General features: G+C 52.3%; 1 protein-coding gene across 2 annotated transcripts in view; it reads right to left on the bottom strand.

The window, feature by feature from the left end:
• ROBO4 (roundabout guidance receptor 4) overlaps positions 1-22068 on the bottom strand; it is an 82934-nt gene that overhangs the window by 42866 nt on the left and 18000 nt on the right. For both annotated transcript variants that reach the window (XM_030538445.1, XM_030538448.1), the window contains exons 2-6: positions 10118-10441; positions 5753-5910; positions 4974-5094; positions 1680-1818; positions 944-1071 (exon numbers count right to left, since the gene is read on the bottom strand). In XM_030538445.1, the coding sequence (XP_030394305.1) occupies positions 944-1071; positions 1680-1818; positions 4974-5094; positions 5753-5910; positions 10118-10441 (870 nt within the window). The remainder of the gene's footprint in view (positions 1-943; positions 1072-1679; positions 1819-4973; positions 5095-5752; positions 5911-10117; positions 10442-22068) is intronic.

Raw genomic sequence — 22068 nt, 5'->3', positions numbered from 1 at the left:
AACAGGAGCTCTCCGGGGAAATACCACCCCCAGTGAGCACCTTTAGAAGTTGCTCCCTCTCCCCTCTGACAACCCTAGCCTATGGGCTGTTACCATGTGCTGGCAGCCCAGCTAGTGGGGGGACCACAGGCCCCAGGAATCGAACTGGATGCTGGGAAGGGTCAACAGAGCCAAGCCGGGGCAGACTCTGCTGTAGCTTCAACCCCCTTCATGAAGCAACCCAGGGCTGTGAGTTTAGTCCTTGAGGGGGCCATTTAGGGATCTGAGGCAAAAATCTGTCTGGGGATTGGTCCTGCTTTGAGCAGGGGGTTGGACTAGATACCTCCTGAGGTCCCATCCAACCCTGATATTCTATGATTCTATGAGAGGCAGAGTTGGAGGGCACAGGGGCTGGGCCAGCCATGAAGTGATGGGCCCAGCCCTGCACACACTCAAGCAGTAGAGTCACTTGGGCCATGCGAGGCGCACTTCCCAGGTGTGTCTGGAGATCGGGCCCTGCCAAGCTAGAGACAGGAGTTCCCAGCAGCCGAGGGCATTGTCTACTGATGGAACATCCAAGTGCTACTGCACCCCGGTCCCTGGGCCTGTGGTACTGCAGGGGTAAGTACCACAGAAAGGGGCTTTCTTGGAGCTCATGTGGGGCTGTTTCAGGCAGTTCAGGGCACTGACCTATCTACAGGGACCCCAGCCTGTAAAGTCTTGGGGAGCAGAGGAAAGAATCACACCAGGGTTGCTCAGAGAGGGCCAGAGCTAATGGGGCTGGTGGGTGGGTAGGGCAGGGATGTTACGTGTGCCCAGTCGCTGGTGACAACTTTCTGTCTCCCCCAGTTCCCGGGGCATTCAGGAAGCAGGGTGTGCTGGGCACTAAGGTCTCTCTGCTGCTCGTGGGCATGGCCCAGCCCTGCCATGCTGCTGGCGGTGAAGGCTGCATGGAGCTGCTTACCCTGCACAGTGAGCGAGGCCTTGGCCGAGGCGGTGCCCACCTGGTTCTGGGCCGTGCAGATGTACTTGCCGGAGTCAAGCGTTGTCACGTAATGAATCCGCAAGGTGTTCTCCTCGTCCACCTCGTGCCTGGGTGTGTGAGACAGAACAGCTGCATGGAACAGGGACTGGCGGCCACTCAGTGTTTGTGCCAAGCCCTGTCCTGGCTGGCTCGTAGGCCCCATCGGTATGCACATGACTCATAATAACAACAATAAACCATGGGTGAGTGGGACATGGGCAGCAGGGCTCTGGGCCCCAAACACAGGAGGCTCCCAGCTGCCAGAGCCTGGGATCTTGCATGCGCAGCAACCACTGACCATGGTTCCCTCTGCCCCATCAGAGCCAGTGGAACCACTATTCCAAGGGGTGGGAATTGCTCATGCTCATGACCAGAAACAATACGAGGCTGTACCCCACCCTGCCCACCTCCAGGAGAATGGGAACAGGTGACAGGCTGGGTTTATCTCCATTGATCCCTCCGGGGGCTGTATCGAACAGGCACAGTTCCCCCTCTCCCCCGTGGCCTGGGCAGTGTTGCTAAGTGAGCCTGGCATCCTCTACCTACTTTGCAGCAATGGGCTACGGGAATTACACAGTGCTTGGAGTGCTGTGTATTTGGATACCCGCCTGCAGGTAACATGCTAGCTAGGGGGGCAGCGCCAAAGCTCACAAGCCTCCGAATATACATCACATACCTGCCCCAGGGCAGCTCTCCGAGCTCCTTGTGCCACCATACTTTGGGCAGTGGGTCCCCCTCAACACCACACCCCAGCTGGACGGTGCTGCCAAATTTAGCCACAATATCACTAGGTCTGCGAGTGAACGTTGGCTTTTCTGGGGAGGAAGAAGCAGAGATCACAGTGAGACATCCCCGCTCTGCTGGGAGATGGAGCTCTGGGTGGCGAGAATTAGAGTCAGTGTCACATGTTACAGGATCCAAGCCCCACAACCTCCTGTTCCCCCAGGAGGTCTCCACCCCCTACCACAGTGGTCCTCAAACTTCTGAGGGTCATGCCCCCCTTACCCCTGAGGGTGGCTCCCCCACCAGAGCTGGGGCTGGGGCTGGGAGTGGCTCGGGGGGGGGAAGGAAGGGAGGAGGGACGTGGACAGGGGTAAGGGAGCCAAGGCTGGAGCTGCAGCTAGGGCTGGGTGGGGCTGGGAGCGGGGCCAGGAATGGAGTCGCAGCCAGGGGCTGAGGCAGAGGGCAGGGTCAGGGCAGGGCTGGGAGCAGGGCAGCAGCTAGGCCATGATGTGGGCAGGCAGCCAGGCTCCTGGCCAAGTTCCAAGCCATGCCAAGGCTGGGGATGAGACCAGGTGTGGGACCGGGAGCCGAGGCTATGGCTGGGGATGGGGCCAGAGCAGAGCTGCAGGGGTGGGCTCTCCCTCCCCACCCCATGGGGACTGGCCCAGGCCTGCCATGCCCCCCCTCCATGTTCCTGCATGCCACCCTAGGGGGGAGTGCCCCACAGTTTGGAGACCTCTGCCCTGCCAGCATGTGCAGCCCTCAGGGAATAAGGACAGTCAGAAAGGGGAAGGAACAGCCATTGCCTGCATTGGGGGTGTCGCGATAACTGGGTCTACAAATGTATCCTTACTGTGAGCAACTGTGAAAAGCAGTGAAAGTGCACAGATGCTCCAGTAACCTGTGACAACAAATGAGGGAAAAGCTGCCAAGGGAGACAGAGACTGAATGTGTGAAACGAAAAGGCCCCTGATATAATGCCAGCACCCACTGTCCACAGAACCCATATCTCTAACATGACAACCCCACCCTCAGCCACACTGCTCTCCATACTGAATGTGCCAAATCTATGTACTCCTGGCAGCCTACCTCTAACCACTACTTCACAGGCCCCTCTCAGAGCCAGGATTCCTGAGCTCCACTTTTCTATTGCTGTCTAAGAAATAGTTGTGTAACCCACTGAGATAGTGTCTCAAGCCCCCCTCTAGCAGCAGGTCCACAGGGCACTTGGCAATTGCTGCTGTAGCTCCTAAGTTGGGGTCAGTCCCTGCTGGCGACCCATGGGGGGTGTGTGTGTGTTACCACTGTATGTGATAAGCTATGGCTTTCTCGTTTAAGTTCACCGAGGGAGGAAACATCCTTTAAAATGGGGTTCATAGTTTAAAACACAGCCTGTCATTTACGGTGTGCCAGAATGCAGGCCTTCCCCATTTCAATCATTTCTCTCCCATTCGATTGCCCGTTGCCAGGGCAGAAGGTGTGTGTGTGTGTGTGCGGGCACTGGGAGAGGCTGGCTTGGCTCAAGCCCTGTCCACACTGCTGTTGGCAAGCTTGGAAATGGTTTCCCATGAGGCTGAACTGGGAGGAAGTGACGCAGCAACTCCAAAAGCCTGGAGAGGTTGGAGTTCAAACGGAGCCATTTCCTGGAAATCTGTAGCTAAGGCAGGGACTTGTCTCCAGGGAAAGCAACACGGGAGAGAAGCCAGTTCAGTGAGTCTCTGAACCATGCACTGGCTTGCGGTTCGACGTGGTTGTCAAAAGAGTGCTGAAGCTTGAATCAGACCCAGGGACTGTTTTTGGAAGCCCCTCATATTCTCCAGGACTCGGGGTGCAGGCTCCAAACCAGGAGCCATGGAGTGAAGCTGCAAATGGAGGAAGCTCCCAGGGAGAGACCCGTGCGTTCAGAAGGGCCAGGCTGCCCCCAAGAAGGGCTCCCAAAGGATGGGGACATTCCAGGTAAAGGAGGCTGAGCACCAAGGAGTGGCTTCAGGGCCGCTTGCCTGCTGCTCTCCCAGCACATCCTGGCCATTATGGCAGAGGAGCTCCAGGGATCACCTGGCTAGGAATCTCCTCCCTCAATGGGAACGTCCCTTTCTATGCAGGGAGCCAGTGTAGCCAGGGGTTTCCTGCAGCCGGCAGCACTCCTGGGTGCTTGGCTTCACAAGCTCCAGGGAGCATCGCCCAAGTCCCAGCCAACCTGAACTGGTCCCCTCGCCCTGGGGAGCAGGATTCCTTGGGGGCTGTCATCAAACCTCCTGCCGCCCTGAGAGGGGGAGTGCTGTTATGGTCTAGGAGAACCAGCCCCTCTCATGCGTGCCAGCCTATTAATGCCCCTCAGATGGTGACCACGCTGGGCATTCTGGGCACAGGCCATGTGGGTCCTACCGGTGGTCTCATTGGTCAGAAATGTCACCTGGCCAGTTTTCTGGCACCCCATGTGTGACAAAGTGGGGATTTTTCATAATGTTTTGCATTACTACTGTGTGTGCCGCAGTTTCCTCTATGTGCTGCATGGGTAACTGGGTTGGGGAGGAAAGGTTGTTTACTCTTTGCAGAGATCCAGGTGAGACTGACCCTGGCTGTCTGGGGTCTGGGCCCAGGGGGAATCCCTGAAGACAGTGACCACTCAAATTCCCTGGACATTTGGCACCTAGCAACTAACTACCATGGATGGCCCAACCTCCTTAGGAAGCCAGTCAGGTGTGACCAGCTGGAAAACAAAAGGCTAAGGGGAAGGCCAGATGACTGTGTTTGCCTGGGAACAAGGACTGAGAAGGGGCCAGGTGGGGTTGTTAAGTGTGGGCTGCTGGGCTTCTGGACTGGACTACAGAGCCTCAGAGGGGCTCTGGACTCTGCACTGACTCAGCTGAACTTTGCTGTAACTTCCCATTCACTGTGTTAACTGAGGAGGTCCTGCGCTCTGTTCCTGCTGTCACACTGGCTGGGAATCACTTGAGTCAGGAAGCTGGGGGTGCATTGCTTCCTTTGGGTGTGCAAGTCCTACTCAGGTGGACTGGCTGCAGGGAGCTCATGGAGTGAAGCTGGGGGGCTGAAGGCTCTGAGGTTCGGTCCCAAGAGGTAGGGAAGCCAAGGGACTTGCCCCAGTGATATAGTGACCCAAAGTGGGCTGACACACTGAAGACGTCCTCTCAGGGACTGTTCCAGAGCTGTGGGTCTGTGATGCCATGACAGTTGCTTGGATATCAGCTGAGCGCCAGGCCCAGTGGGCAAGGGACTGTCTCCTCACCCAGGACAGACACCAGGGCAGCTTTGCTCTCTCGTTGGCCTGCCTGGTTGGAAGCCACACACACATACAGCCCAGCATCACTCCTCTGGGCATGCACCATCAGGAGCTTCCCGCTGGAGACCTGCAAGGAGGGAGAGAGGGAGTCAGAGGCCCACGTAGGGTGACCAGACAGCAAGTGTGAAAAATCAGGATGAGGAGGGGGGTGTAATAGGCACCTATATAAGACAAAGCCCCCAAAAATCAGGACTGTCCCATAAAATCGGGACATCTGGTCACCCTAGGCCCATGTGTTGCCCCAGCCAGAGCCAGCCCCAGTGCAGAAACTCGGCATCTGGGGGGAGCTTAGCTTGTGCCCCCACGTACTGGGCCAGCAGCAGGAATAGCAGCACCCCACCAAGTCCAGTACAGCAGACAGACGGCCGAAAGAGAAAGAGTGAGAGAGCGCATATTTGGGCTAGAGAGTGACGGGCCTGACTACCCACACTGGGCGGAGGTAGCACCGTCCCAACTCTGGGAAGAGGGGGCCAAAGTGGCTCTGTTTGAACTCTGGGACAGGAAGACGGGGGCCAAGGTGGCTCCCTCTGAGCCCCAGGGCCAGGGGCCAAAGTGGCTTTGTTCGAATCCTGGGACTGGATGCTGAGGCAGCTCCACTCGTCTGCGGGCAGCAAACACCGTGAGGCTCGGTGCTCTAGCATGCAACCATGCCCCCTGCACGATGCTGCAGGTGGGAAAAGCCAGGGTAGGGTAGAGTGTGAGGAGGGGGAGAGGACCGAGCTTACCTCGTAATGGCCAGCCTTCTGGCTTATGGGGACCCCGTCCTTCTTCCAGGAGATGGTGGGCTCAGGATGCCCCCTCGGGGGCACACACTCTAACAGCACCTGCTCCCCCACTGTCACCAGCAGGTCGCTGGGCTGCAGCCGGAAATCTTCCCGCAGTGCTGCAAGGAGACCAAATATAAGCCAAATCACAGGGCAAGGCCTCCAGCCCTCCTGTGAGCATCTGGCTGAAAATCCACGAGGCAGATAGCAGAGCAGCGAATGGAACGTAGCCCTGTCCATCATGTCTATTCAGCCAGCTGCCCCATAGCCACGCTAGGCACCCTCCAGCCTCCTGCTCTTCCCTGAGCTCCTGCTGTCCCGGTCCCGTACCAAGTATGGACGGGCTACGGAGCTTCCTGTGGAGTGAGCCCCCCAACTGTGTTCAGCATCGGGCCCTCTGATGCTCCCCCCTACCCCCATGGCTCAGGGGAGCTGAAATAAGGTAAGTTACACACAGCGCCACCATGTGGTTGAACAGTATAATACAGTTTAGCATGCCATTCCATCGCCCCTTCTGAGTTCTACGTTCCTACCGTTTACACTAAACACACGATCAGTGCCAATCAGTCTGCTAAGTGTCTCTGGGTACGTCTTCACTACCGGCTGTATCGGCGGGTAGCAATCGATTTCTCGGGGATCGATATAGTGCATCTCATCTACACGCGATATATCGATCCCCGAACGTGCTCCTGTCGACTCTGGAACTCCACTAACGCGAACGGCGGTAGCGGAGTCGACAGGGGGAGCCGCGGACGTCGATCCCGCGCCGTGAGGATGATAGGTAACTCGATCTAAGATACTTCGACTTCAGTTACGCTATTCACATAGCTGAAGTTGTGTATCTTAGATAGATCCCCTTCCCCTAGTGTAGACCAGCCCTCTGAATCACACTGGTTTTCTAATTACATGACCCAAACCCGTAACTACGTGGTCATCTGGCTGTCCAGTAGTTACAGCAGCTGGCTGTGGTCCATCTAGAATCCTTGAGTCTTCCTTTCCTTGTTTTGCATCTGCCAGCTGTAGAGTTTGCTCTGTGGTTGATTGTTCTTTCAGAGGAACAAATTGTAGATGTCAATGGTTTCTGTTGAACTCTCCACTCTTGGTCTTGATCACACGTTCTGGGCAATGAATTCTTTTTCTTTATAACAGCTTTACAACAGAGGCTTGGGCAGTGCAGACCCTGTGCCGAACACCTGCAGGGAGGGGCCGGTGCAGCCATCAGCACTGATACGCAATCAGATCTTCCACACAGGCTGTGTTTGCCCGTTTGGGTGAGGCTGGGTAAATCCGTGGTGCCCTCCCGTGAACAGAAGGAGAAAAGACGAGCATCCCCTTCCTTCTCTTTTCCTAAGGCTGGATTTTCGTTCCGGGCTCAGAGTCTGGCAGTGCCTGGCTAAGCTGCAGGGCATTTCAGAGGCTCTGTTGCTCACCACAAATAAACAAGGAGAGCGCTGAGTCCCCATCTGAATTCGACTCTCCTTTTCCCACACAAGGTCCACCAGGCAACCTGGTTTGATCCCGTCTGGCAGCTCCTATGTTCCAAAGTGACCGGCTCAAACCATGAGACCCAGGGACCCTCTGGAAGCCTGGTTCAGATCCCCTTATCCACGACAGATTCAGATCCCCTCATCCATGCAGGACCATGCAGCCTTAGCCAAGGGCATCAGAACTTTTGTAGAAGTGGGGAGCCACCAGCACTGGAACCGGGAGGGCTCAGGGGGCCATGCACCCCACTTTTTAACATGGGCATAGTTTGGGGAGCAGAAGGGATGGCGTTGCCTCCCCAAACTACACCCATATGGTTATGGCTCCTAGCTCCCCCACAAGTTCTGGTAGTGTTGGCTTAGCCACACCAGCCCCAGCTCCAGCAAGGGCTCTGAGAGCCCCTCTCACGCCTGTGCCTGCTGAGGAGGAGAAAGTGGATGGCGCCTCATCAGGCCAGCATTTCATACGACAAGCCGGGACTCTACCCAGGGTTTCATTAGTGTTGCTAATAAAAGCATCTCCCAAACCAGGTTTGCCCATATGAATATTTATAACCCACTGACACCAGGACAAGGCCCTGGTCCGAGCTGTTGGACTTAATGGAGCCTGATCGGTAACAAAGTGTTAATTGGAAAGGCTCTGGACCTGCCCAGCAGAAGGGATTGCATTGCATCTCTAATGAAATATGGGTTATTGTGCTGAGCAACTCTTGCAAGAGGAAATAGTGTGGGGGGGGGCGGGGGGCAGAGGAGGGACTGGCTGCGACAGTCCAGAGCTGCAACTGCCAAAAATGCAGACAGCCCCCTTACAGGAGGGTGTGAGCAGCAAACATGCAGTGAGCATGGCAGGGAAGCAGTGAGCATGTGCAGCTCTTCTGGCCCAGAGCAGGGACTGTCCTCCAGGATCACTTTACCCCATTGCAGGAAGCCTGGAGCCAGCTGATCTTCAACATATGACAGGGCTGGAATTGGGGTCGGGGGGGGGGCACAGGGTGTGATAAATGAAGGGGGTGGGGAGCTCCCTATTATGGACACCCAGCCGGCCAGTAGCTATAAAATTCCTGTCAGTAGCAGTTTTCTATTCGCTTCACCTGAAAAGGGTTAAAAAAAAACAAAAAACACATAGGTAAAAGGAAGGGAGCGGGCAGGGAACGCCAAAGGGAGGGCTAGAACTTTTTAAATTTGGGGGGGAAAGGGGCCCCCACTTTCTGCACTCCAAGTGCCAGAATGGGGAATCAGCCCTGACACAGGGTTTCAGCAAATCCCTGACTGTGGGTGTGAGATGGAAGAGAGGTCACCCGCTGCTGCAGGCAGACACAGCACCCTGCCCCACAGGCCCAGGAAGACGGGGCCCCTGGCTAGCTACATTTTTGGTGTGACTGAATTGGGGCTGGAAATCCCTTGACCCTTTCAGAGGGATTGTTTATTCGCCACGAACTAGCTTCAGGCTGACCGATACCATTCCTAGACTGGCACTGAGCTATTCGAATCGTTTCTACTGACCTGAGGAGGCTGGACCGTTTCGATAATGTGTGGTGGGGGGGGGGAACCTTTCGATAGCTTTCAACCCAGACAGGATCGCTTTGGTTTTCAGGCATTTGCGAAAAGCCAGTGACCGGCTTCACAAACCAGCTGGCGGACAAATCACCACCCTCCTTGGCACAAGGTTGGTGATTAGTGAGCTCCCTGGACAGCTGATTTCCTTTGTTTTCTTTCTCAGCTCTTCCCTGGAAGCGGGGTGGGGGTGAAAGGGCTTGAGAGTACCCCACAGTGAGAAATTCCCAAGTGCGTCTTCCTGTATCCAAAGGGGGTTTTTTGCACTTGGGTAGTGGCAGCATCTTCCCATCTAAGGTCCCAACAAGTCCCAAACTTGGGAGTTAAATACAAGCCGGGAGTGGCCAGTATTAATTTTTAGAATCCTTCTGCACTCAAAGTGCCAGCGTGTGGAATAAGCCATGACAGCCCCTAGACCAAAAAATTCATTAGTCACTCCGCTCTACTTCCTACTAATCTGCAACACCTCTCTGCGGGCACTGAGTGAATAACCATCATCCCCATGGCAGGGAGGCCTTGGAAAGTTACCTTATATATAGAAGGAGAGTTGCCTGTGGAGTTTCAGCACATTCTTCCCAGTCCAGTTGCAATGAGCATCTCCCTGAGTTTTACTCAGGTTCTGGACAGAGAGACAACGTACCAGATGGCAGTGCCTGGGCCAGAGCTCCAGATATTGTAGGAAATTGGCTCGTTTGCTTTCCCATCCAAGCACAGACCAAAGAGAAGTACCCTCCAGTCGATACATTCCTCTTCTCCAACCAAAGCCCAGTGCAAGGCCATACTTGGAAGGCCATGCTTTAGGGAGCTGGCATGCAGGAGGCTGCCCCTGGTGTCTCATAGTGGTGACACGGGGACCTCTCAATGTATCTGTGCAACTCAGCCTGAGCAGGGGCTAAGAGGCTGCATTAGAGCTACCTACAACCCAGAACTCTCAATTTCCAGCTTTTGCTTCATTTCTTATGTGGAAAACTCTTGATGGGCCCAACCCTGCTTCAGTAGAGGTTGAGGGTGCTCAGCGCCATTCAGATTAGGCCAACTGTGGCTACCCCTGAACGGGACATGGGAAATTGCTGCTGGCATTATTTATCCTCTTTCACTGATGCATCATGGGTTAATATTGTTTGTTCCCCAGCTCATTTGTTTGGTTAAATCAAAGAACTGGGGGAAAGCTGTGGTTATGGTTAGCAGGCTCAGCAAAGCGCTGAAAGCAAAGTCAAATCTCTCAGCTTCCCAGTAAGCACGGCCATTTCCAGGCACTCAATTCAGCGAGCAGCTCCTAATGCCTTACCGGCAATGTAGAGGGACGCGTTCTTGCTGCTGGCTGTGCCCAGGTGGTTCGTGGCTACGCAAGTGTACACCCCTTCGTCGGACTGGCCCTTCCGCTGGTTGAGGCGGAGGAAGAAGAGCGACCCATCAGGCAGAAGCGTGCGCTGGGAATAAACGTTGTCTTTGCTCGTTTCCACATACTCCCCATTACGGTACCACCCAATAGTGGGTGCCGGGCTCCCTGCCACGCGGCAGTTCAGGGTGGCAGGCTGGTCCCAACGCACCACCAAGTCTGTTGGGTGATCAATGATGTAGGGCGGGAACTCCTCAGAATGGGACTTTGACCCTAGGGATAAAATGGCAGAACATGACATCATCCAATTTCTCTTTCGCTGCACCCTCCCCCATCACACTGCCACCCCCCATCACATGACAGCCTCAGTATCACCAGTGGGAAGCCCTGGCCAGTCATTCTCTTACACCCATTGTAAAGCCGCTCTTTGAGGTGTTTCCAGGGGCTAGACTGAGTGGCTCAGTTGGGTTTAGACTCTGAGATCCCAGCAATCAAACATCCCCCAACACTCCCCCAACCCAGATCCAGCATTTCTATGGAAGATGGCTGCTGCCTGAGCTAATCTCTGGTGACAAACTGTCATTTCCAGGTGGGCCCTTGAAGGAGAGCAATTCCCACCATCTTACCCCAGGCCCCTTCAGTCCTGCAGAAGCAGGATATTAATTATTAACCATATTATCATTTGCATTACCACAGACCTAGGCCTAGGCGCTGACCTTCTTTTTTCCGGGTGGGCGTTCCACCCCTGCTCCACTCCAAGGTCCTGCCTCCATTCCGGCCCTTCCCCCAAGGCCCCACCCTCGCTCTGCCTCTTCCCACGCCCGCTGCCAAAGAGCTGATAGGTGGGCCCACCAAAGAGCTGATGGGCAGGGGGCTGGTAGGTACTGAGCACCCACTTTTTTTTTTCTGGGTGCGCCAGCCCCAGACCAACCATGGAGTTGGCACCTACGGACCTAGGAGCCCCAACCATGGGCCTGAGCCCCATCATGCTAGGGGCCGTAGAAACAGAACAAAAAGACAGTCCCTATCCCAAGAATTTCCAAGCTACGTAAAGCGCAGGAAACCCCACCTGATGCTGGGCGTCACCACTCCACTTGCTGAGGGTACAATTAATCCCACCATCCAGATCATAATGAAGATGTTGAACAAAAACTGGACACAGTAATCTAAGACAATCTAAGACAATTGAAGAGTTGGCGGTCTGGCTCTGAGAACAAGCCCATGAAACAGCCTGAACTCTTAGTCCTGTGAGCTCACCATGCTGCACAGAGGGCTCAGCCACAGCTCCAGGAGAAGACACCAGGCCAGTCAGCCTCACCTCAGTCCCTGAAAAAATCATGGAGCAGGTCCTCAAGGAATCCATTTTGAAGCACTTTGAGGAGAGGAAAGTGATCAGGAACAGTCAGCATGGATTCACCAAGGGCAAGTCATGCCTGACTAACCTAATTGCCTTCTGTGATGAGACAACTGTCTCTGTGGATGAGAGGAAAGCAGTGGACATGTTATTCCTTGACTTTAGCAAAGCTTTTGATACGGTCTCCCAAAGTATTTATTCTTGCCAGCAAGTTAAAGTAGTATGGGCTGGAGGAATGGACTATAAGGTTGATAGAAAGCTGGCTAGATCGTCGGGCTCAACGGGTAGTGATCAATGGCTCCATGTCTAGTTGGCAGCTGGTATCAAGCGAAGTGCCCCAAGGATTGGTCCTGGGGCTGGTTTTGTTTAATATCTTCATTAATGATTTTGTACCCTCAGCAAGTTTGCAGATGACACTAAACTGGGAGGAATGGTAGTTATGCTGGGGGGTAAGGATAGGACACAGAGGGACCTAGACAAATTAGAGGACTGGGCCAAAAGAATTCTGATGATGTTCATCAAGGACAAGTGCAGAGTCCTGCACTTAGGATGGAAGAATCCCATGCACTGCCACAGACTAGAGACTGAGCGGCTAGGCAGCAGTTCTGCAGAAAAGGACCTAGGGTTACAGTGGATGAGAAGCTGGATATGAGTCGGCAGCGTGCCCTTGTTGACAAGAAGGCTAACGGCATTTTGGGTTGTATAAGTAGGGGCATTGCCAGCAGATCAAGGGATGTGATCATTCCCCTCTATTCAGCATTGGTGAGGCCTCATCTGGAGTACCGTGTCCAGTTTTGGGCCCCACACTACAAGAAGGATGTGGAAAAATTGGAAAGAGTCCAGCTGAGGATTAGGGGCTGGAGCACATGATTTATGAGGAGAGGCTGAGGGAACTGGGATTATTTAGTCTAGAGAAGAGAAGAATGAGGGGGAATTCAGGGTACAAAACATATCAGAAGGACAGAACAGGTTGTGCTGGTGGGGGAGTGGCACTATATGTGAAAGAAAGCGTAGAATCAAATGAAGTAAAAATCTTAAATGAACTAAATTGTACCATAAAATCTCTAGGGATAGTAATTCCATGCTTGAAAAATAAGAATATAGCAGTAGGGCTATATTACAGACCACCTGACCAGGGAGATTAGAAATAAAATAAAAATAAAAAAAGTCAATGATAATAATGGGGGATTTCAGCTATTCCCATATTGACTGGGTACATGTCTCCTCAGGATGGGATGCTGAGATAAAGTTTCTTGACACCTTAAATGACTGCTTCTTGGAGCAGCTAGTCCTGGAACCCACAAGAGGAGAGGCAATTCTTGATTTAGTGCTAAGTGGGGAGCAGGATCAGATCCAAGAGGTGAATATAGCTGGACCGCTTAGTAATAGTGACCATAATATAATTAAATTTAACATCCCTTTGGCGGGGAAAACTCCACAGCGGCCCAACACGATAGCATTTAATTTCAGAAAAGGGAACTACACAAAAATGAGGAGGCCAGTGAAACAGAAATTAAAGGGTACAGCACCAAAAGTGAAATCCCTGCAAGCTGCATGGAAACTTTTGAAAGACACCATAATAGAGGCTCAACTTAAATGTATACCCCAATTTAAAAAACATAGGAATAGAATCAAAAAAAGAGCCACCATGGTTAAACAACAAAGTAGAAGAAGCAGTGAGAGGAAAAAAGGCATCCTTTAAAAAGTGGAAGATAAATCCTAATGAGGAAAATAGAAAAAAGCATAAATTCTGGCAAATGAAGTGTAATAATATAATTAGAAAGACCAAAAAGGAATTTGAAGAAGAGCTAGCCAAAGACTCCAAAAGAAATAACAAAAAATCTTTTAAATACATCAGAAGCAGGAAGCCTGCTAAACAACCAGTGGGGCCACTGGACGATCGAGGTGTTAAAGGAGCACTCAAAGATGATAAGGCCATTGCGGAGAAACTAAATGAATTCTTTGCATTGGTCTTCACTGTTGAGGATATGAGGGAGATTCCCAAACCTGAGCCATTCTTTTTGGATGACAGATCTGAGGAACTGTCCCAAATTGAGGTGTCATTAGAGGCGGTTTTGGAACAAATTGATAAACTAAACAGTAATAAGTCTCCAGGACCTGACGGTATTCACCCAAGAGTTCTGAAGGAACTCAAATGTGAAATTGCAGGACTACTAACTGTCATCTGTAACCTATCATTTTAATCAGCTTCTGTACCAAATGACTGTAGAATAGCTAATGTGGCACCAATTTTTAAAAAGGGCTCCAGAGGTGACTCTGGCAACTACAGGCCAGTAAGCCTCACTTCAGTACCAGGCAGATTGGTTGAAATTATCGTAAAGAACAAAAAACTGTCAGACACATAGATGAACATAATTTGTTGGGAAATAGTCAACATGGTTTTAAGTAAAGGGAAATCATGTCTTACCAATTTACTAGAATTCTTTGAGGGGGTCAACAGGCATGCGGACAAAGGGGATGGAGTGGATATAGTGTATTTAGATTTTCAGAAAGCCTTAGACAATAAATAAGCAGTCATGGGATAAGAGGGAAGGTCCTCTCATGGACTGGTAACTAGTTAAAAGATAGGAAACAAAAGGTAGGAATAAATGGTCAGTTTTCAGACTGGAGAGAGGTAAATAGTGCTGTCCCCCAGGGATCAGTACAGGGCCCAGTCCTATTTAACATATTCATAAACAATCTGGAAAAATGGGCAAACAGTGAGGTGGCAAAATTTGCAGATGATACAAAACTACTCAAGACAATTAAGTTCCAGACAGTCTGCAAAGAGCTACGAAAGGATCTCACAAAACTGGGTGACACAAGAAAGAGATCTTGGAGTCATTGTGGATAGTTCTCTGAAATCATCCACTCAATGTGCAGCGACAGTCAAAAAAGCAAACAGAATGTTAGGAGTCATCAAGAAAGGGATAGATAAGACAGAAAATATCATATTGCCTCTATATAAATCCATGGTACGCCCACACATTGAATACTGCATTCAGATGTGGTCGCCTCATCTCAAAAAAGATACATTGGAATTGGAAAAGGTTCAGAAAAGGGCAACAAAAACGATTAGGAGTATAGAACAGCTTCTGTATGTGGAATGACTAATAAGACTGGGACTTTTCAGCTTGGAAAAGAGGCGACTAAGGGGGGATATGATAGAGATCTATAAAATCATAAGTGGTATAGAGAAAGTAAACAAGGAATTGTTATTTACTCCTTCTCATAATACAAGAACAAGGGGCCACCAAACGAAATTAATAGGTAGCAGGTTTAAAACAAACACAAGAAAGTATTTTTTCATGCAACACACTGTTAATCTCTGGAACTCCTTGCCAGAGGGTGTTGTGAAGGCCAATACTTTAACAGGGTTCAAAAGGGAGCTAGACAGATTCATGGAGGATAGGTCCATCCATGGCTATTAGCCAGGATGGGCAGGAATGGTGTCCCTAGCCTCTGTTTGCCAGACGCTGGGATTGGGTGACAGGGCATGGATCACTTGATGATAACTTGTCTGTTCAGTCTCCTTGGGGCATTTGCCATTGGCCACTGTCAGAGGACAGGATACTGGGCTCGATGGACCTTTGGTCTGACCCAGTATGGCTGTTCTTATGTTCTTATGATTTGATAGCTGCTTTCAGCTACTTGAAGGGGGGTTTCAAAGAGGATGGAATTAGACTGTTCTCAGTGGTGGTAGATGACAGAACAAGAAGCAATGGTCTCAAATTGCAGTGGGGGAGGTCTAAGTTGGATATTAGGAAACACTATTTCACTAGGAGAGTGGTGAAGGACTGGAATGGGTTACCTAGGGAGGTGGTGGAATCTCCTTCTGTAGAAGTTTTTAAGGTCGGGCTTGACAAAGCCCTGGCTGGGATGATATAGTCAGGGACTGGTCCTGCTTTGAGCAGGGGATTGGACTAGATGACCTTCTGAGGTCTCTTCCAACCCTAATATTCTATGATTCTATGATTCTGTGCCTGAATGGTGGCTGGGGGCATTGGGGTTGTGTATGGCTGACTAAGGTGACTGCTGCTGATACAGCTGAGAATGGTGTTGGAGCGAGTCCTGGGTGGGAGTTAAAATCCACCATTAGCATGGGGAGTCCCCATCTGATAGTGCTGTCTGTGGCTATCTCTAACACCTCCCCAGCTTCCCTCTGGCTCGTTTCCCTTTGCACGGAGGATCCAGGCAGCAAAGCTTCTGTCTCCGCTCTCATTAGCACTAGACCCACAGCTACAGCCATGCAAGTCATACACACCAGTTCCTGGGCTGTCAGCAGCTCGCTGGCCCCAATGCTGAGTCACATCAGCTGGGAGACTAGCCGCCCCGGTGCTGTTCAGACACGACCCCATGGGCAGTGAGGCCAGGCACCTAGTCTCGCTGTAACCCTGCCCTGGCTGGGCTGACACCAGAGGGTGGATCCATTGTATGTGTTGGGGGATGGCAGTAGGACATGGTGATGCTGGACAGTGGGTCACCTCCCCTGGGGTTGCAGCTCTCACCCTGGGGAAAGCCAGCACTGTTGCTGCCTTCTTACTGCTCTATAGTCTTTTCCCCGTCTCTCACAGATCCAGGTGCGACTTTGTTGTAGCGTAGTCCAGAGAGGCGCTGGCCTGGGAGGAGGCTGAAGCTGGAGGGGAACAGCTGTGCTTTGCCCATTGCTGCTGGCCTCCTCTCTGCCTCTGGGCAAGAAGCATCTCCTCTCCCCAACTGCCGGCTGGGCAGCTGGAGGGCAGCCCTGCGTCCCAAGGCATGGGCTCTCCGGTGAGTAGCAGTATGCGATGTGAGTGCAGTGGATGAGGGTGTTTAGCCAGCAAGTGGTGCTGTTCACATCCATGGTCACAGCCCCACCCCTAAAGTTGAGCAGGTTTTGCAAGTTCCTTTAATGAAGTTTTGATTTTCCGCAGAATGGGGAGGTTGAAAAGCATTCACAGTGGGTGGGAACAAACCCACATGCACTGCCACTCAGGGCTGCCCAGAGGATTCTGGGGGCCTGGGGCAAAGCAATTTCGGGGGCCCCTTCTCTAAAAAAAAGTTACAATACTATAGAATACTGTATTCTTGTGGGGGCCCCTGCAGGACCCAGAGCCTGGGGCAAATTGCCCCATTTGCCCCTGCCCTGGGCAGCCCTGCTGCCACTGCCCAGTGCTAGTGGCCTGGGGGCAGCATGGTCTAGTGGACAGGGGCCAGCACAGGGGCCAGCAATGGGCTCCATTCCTGCCGCTGACACCGACTGCCCTTAACAACCCTCTGCTAAGTACAGGCAGCCCTGGAGGCGCTGCATGTCAATCCCCTTCCCCGGGGACGGGTCGGGAAACTAGCACTCAGAAAGGCTGACAGAGTCACTCTGCCAGTCCCAGGAGTAGCACTTAGCGCCCCAAGCCAATGCTTGAGCTCCTGGAGCACCAGTCCCTTCCTTCGCTCAGCACCACATGGCCTCTCAGCCCCTCTCCTCCAGCCAACAGTGTCTGGTTCGCATGCAGTGGATGCACCTTGCAGTGGGCTCCCTGGCCAGTGTGGCTGTCCTGGGGCCTGGGCTAGTGTCGGGGAGCCGTGTGGTACTGCCGGGACAACGCTGCGCTGTGCCTGGGACAGTCAGTGGCCCCACTGCTGTCATGTGCTACATATGCCCCGAAAGGTATTGCAGAAGGAGAACAGACAGAGGCTTTGCGGCAAGCTGGGCCGGAGGGGGAGCCCAAGGCATGGGGCTTGTGCAGTTCACTGGACAGGCCCACGCCCTCCCCGCTGGGCTGGCCTGGGGCTGCCATCCTCTCTGCTGGGCCCAAGCTCCACGGAAGCAAAACTGCTCTGAAAATGGCAAGTCAAGTGTCAGCGAGTGGCCAGGGTGGGGTTTGTGAAAAGCGAGTCCTGGTCTCCAAATGGGAGCTGCACTCCTCAATGGCTGTGCGGAGTCCCTGGCTGAGGGTGCTCTCCCCTGGGGGCTGGTGTTTGTCTCCCCCTCCCCCGCCCTTCAGCTTTTCTCTCCTTCCCTCTTTGTCCGGGAACTTTTCCATGTGAATGTGTCTGCAGAAAGTGGCCCGCCCTGGGAGCAGGGCTGCACAATCGCAGCATTGTCCTGCCTGGAGAACAGCCCTGACAGGCAGTGAATGGTGCATGGCCTCACAGAACCAGAGCACAGGGAGAGACTCCAGAAAACAAACCAGGGGCCATTGATCCCTGGGCGAGATCCATCCCCAGGAGCACAGGCCCCTCCTGGCACAATGCAAGGACCCACTCGCTGGCGTCAGTCCAGCCGGGGCAGGGTTACAGCGAGGCTGGGGCCTGGCCTCACTGCCCGCGGGGTCGTGTCTGAACAGCACTGGGGCGGCTGATGTCTGCAGGTCACCAGAGAGCTCGGTTTATGGTGTACATGTACCCCTCACCAGAACCATGCAGGGTATCACAAACAATTACAACCCATCTCGGGACCAACACGGCTACATCTAGTCTGACCTCCCAGGGGCGGCTCTAGGTATTTTGCCGCCCCAAACACAGCAGGCAGGCTGCCTTCGGCAGCTTGCCTGTGGGATGTCCCCGGTCCTGCGGCTTCGGCGGCACACCTGCGGGAGGTCCGCCGAAGCCGTGGGACCAGTGAACCCTCCCCAGGCAAGCCGCCGAAGGCAACCTGCCTGCCGCCCTCGTGGCGACCGGCAGAGCGCCCCCGTGGCTTGCCACCCCAGGCACGCGCTTGGCATGCTGGTGCCTGGAGCCACCCCTGTGACCTCCTGTATAGCACAGGCCAGAGACCTGCCCCAAATAGTCCCTAGATCAGAGCTTTCACAAAAACAGCCCATCTTGATTTCGACATTGTCACTTGTCAGTGAAAGAGAATCCACTATGATCCTTGGTAAATTGTTCCAAAGGTTAAGTACTCTCAGAGTTAAAAACTCACCTCTTATTTCCAGTCTGAATTTGTCTAGCTTTAGCTACCAGCCTTTGGATCACGTTAGACCTTTCTCTGCTAGACTGAAGATCCCATTAGTAAATGTTTGTTCCCCATGTAGGTACCTATAGACTGTTATCAAGTCACCCCTTAACCTTCTTTGTTAACAGGGCCGACTCCAGGCTCCAGCGCGTCAAGCGTGTGCTTGGGCAGCATGCCGCGGGGAGCACTCTGCTGGTTGCCGGGAGGGTGGCAGGCGGCTCTGGCGGACTTCCCGCAGGCGTGCCAGCGGATGCTCCACCGGAGCCGCGGGACCAGCAGATCCTCCGCAGGCACACCTGCGGGAGGTCCACCAGAGCGGCCTGCCGCCCTCCCGGCAACTGGCAGAGCACTCCCCGGGGCATGCCGTCCCAAGCACGCACTTGGCGCGCTGGGGCCTGGAGCCGGCCCTGTTACCAAGTGATCAGATCACACTGAATCAGTGACCGGTCCTTTTCATTATTTATCACTCCCCCAATTTCTGTGCCATCTGCAAACTTTATCAGTGATGATTTTATTTTTTCTTCCAGGTCACTGATAAAAATGTTAAATAGTGTGGGGCCAAGAACCAAACCCTGTGGGACCCCACTAGAAACACATCCAGCTGATGATGATTCCCTGTTTACAGTTACATTTCGAGACTTATCAGATAGCCAACTTTTAATCCATTTAATATGTGACATGTTAACTGTTTTAGTTTTCTAATCAAAATGTTGTGTGGTGCCAAGTGAAACGCATTACAGAAGTCTAAGTATATCCCATGACCACTGTTACCTTTATCAGCAAAACTTGCAGTCTCATCAAAAAAAGATAGTTAGTTTGACAGAATCTATTTTTTGTAAGCCTTAACTCTGCTGGCCAGAGATTTTTCCTTGTGTCCCTTTGCTTCCCTTATTGATTTACTACAGTTCCTAACTTCTGATTTATATTACTATCAACTTCCAAATATCCACTGACATATCCCATTATCCAGAAAGCCCCTCGTTGGGATGTGTCATTCCATATCCCACCCTTTGGCTTGCACAAGGTACCAAGGCCGCTGCAGAATTCAGTAAACCAGGGGACGGGTCTCCCCAGTCACAGCAGCACAGAGCAGCAGAGGTCAGATGGTGTGCAGCAGTGAGCCCAGGGCTGGAAGCGAGAACGTGCTGACTCTAGTCCAACCCCCAGACTGCCGACTGCCTTTTCTAATAATACTGCACATCCACTACACTTTGCAGGCCACTTAGCCAGGCTGCCCAACCCCTGCGAGGTCTGGAGAGTCGTTAACACCCTGCCTTGCCAACAGACAGGTTAGGTGACATGCCCAGTGTCCTGTGGTGACTCAGACTCAGAACCAGGCATTCATGCCAAGCCCAGTGTAGTAGTACCACCCTCCCAGCCAAGTCACTCTGGGCCTGATTCTCAGCCACGGCAAGGCCCCATGCTGACAGGAAAAGAGGTCTTAATGTGGAAGCAGGTCATATTTCCTGATGCTGCCAGAGCGCTACAAGAGAGCCCCAATCCACTTTTCCTGTGGTGGTGGTGGAGAAGGCCTCTCCATTGAGCCCCTTTGGCATCCTCTGACTGTCCCTCCCCTCCCACACATTTCTGAGTGTGGGGCCTTGGACTGTGATGTGCTGGGCCATTGCCTCCCTGCATCAGGGCCCTGACAGTGGGGGAATCATGGTATTTGTTCTTTACCTCGGAATTTGAATGTATATATAAACATGGGCAGGCCCTTACCGGTGAAGGGGATGAGACGTTGTGTCTGCAGCTGCCGGAGATGCACACAAGGGCCCTAATATTAGAGCAGAACATAAGAATGGCCATACTGGGACAGACCAATGGTCCATTTAGCCCAGTGTCCAGTCTTCTAACCATGGTCAGTGCCAGGTGCCTTACAGCAAATAAACAGAACAGGGCAATTTATCGAGTGATCTGTCCCCTGTCATATAGTCCCAGCTTCTGGCAGTCAGAGGTTTAGGGTCACCCAGAGCATAGGGCTGCATACCCGCCCATCTTGGCTAATAGCCATTGATGGACCTGTCCTCCATGAATGTATCTCATTCCTTTTTTAACTCAGTTATTCTTTGGGCTTTTGCAATGTCCCCTGGCAATGAGTTCCACAGGTTAACTATGCGTTGTGTGAAGAAATACTTCCTTATGTTTGTTTTAAACTTGCTGTCTACTAATTTCATTGGGGGTCCTGATTCTTGCGTTATGTGATGGGGTAAATAGCACTTCCTTATTCACTTTCTCCACACCAGTCATGATTTTATAGACTGCTATCATATCCCCCTTAGTTGTCTCTTTTCCAAGCTGAACATTTCCAGCCTTTTTAATCTTTCCTCATAAGGAAGCTGCTCCATACACCTAATCATGTCTGTTGCCCTTCTCTGCACCTTTTCCAATTCTAATATATATCTTTTGAGATGGGGCGACCACATCTTAATGCAGCAGTATTCAAAAGTACCATGGATTTAAATAGTGGCATTATGAAATTTTTCTGGATTATTGTCTATCCGATCCCTAATGGTTCCTAACATTGTTAGCTTTTTTGACTGCCACTGCACATTGAATGGATGTTTTCAGAGAACTATCCACAACAACTGCAAAATCTCTTTCTTGAGTGGTAACAGCTAATTTAGACCATCATTGCATATGTATAGTTGGGATGATGTTTTCCAATGTGCATTACTTTGCATTTATCAACACTGAATGTCCTCTGCCATTTTGTTGCCCAGTCACCTGGTTTTGTGAAATCCCTTTGTAACTCTTCGCAGTCTGCTTTGGACTTAATTATCTTGAGTAGTTTTGTATCTGCAAACTTTGCCACCTCACTGTTTACCCCTTTTCCCAGATCACTTATGAATATGCTGAACAGCACTAGTCCCAGTACAGACCCCTGGGGGACACCACTATTTATCTGTCTTCATTGTGAAAACTGACCATTTATTCCTACTCTTTGTTTCCAGTCCTTTAACCAGTTACTAATCCATGAGAGGACCTGCCCTCTTATCCAACGACAGCTGAGTTTTCTTAAAAGCCTTAGGTGAGGGACCTTATCAAAGGCTTTCTGAAAGTCCAACTACACGCATCAGTCACTAAAAGCCCATAGTGCCAAAGAGCAGGACAGGGATGTGCCCCCGTGGCTGCAGTGCCTGGGTCCCAGCCACAGCCTGGGCTTCGTGAGGACCCAACGGGGGCCATACAACCTGCAGACTCTGGGGTGAGATTGAGCCCTGAGGGTGATGGGGTGGAGGTGACACTGGAGCTGGCTGCAGCAGGGCTCCAAGGTGCAGAAACGAGAGCAGTAGCTCTCCCGCACTTTGTAGAGTGTCATGTGCTCTCAGCCAGCTCTGGCAGCCATCATCCCTCAGCCTGATCCCACTGCCTGGCCTGCAGCTTGCCGCAGGGACCACACTCCCCACTGGAACTGAGACAGTTTCTGTGGAGCCTGATGGAGGAGAGGGGGGCTTTTGTACCCACTTGCACAGTGGACAGCAAGAATCTGGCACTGGGGTCCATTCTGCTCCCGGAGTAGGGTGACCAAATAGCAAGTGTGAAAAATCGGGACAGAAGATGGAGGTAATAGGCGCCTATGTAAGGAAAAGGCCCAAATATCAGGACTGTCCC

Source organism: Gopherus evgoodei, chromosome 19 (genome assembly GCF_007399415.2).
Source record: "Gopherus evgoodei ecotype Sinaloan lineage chromosome 19, rGopEvg1_v1.p, whole genome shotgun sequence".
Lineage (NCBI taxonomy): Eukaryota > Metazoa > Chordata > Testudines > Testudinidae > Gopherus > Gopherus evgoodei.
This window is presented reverse-complemented; position numbering and strand designations above follow the sequence as displayed.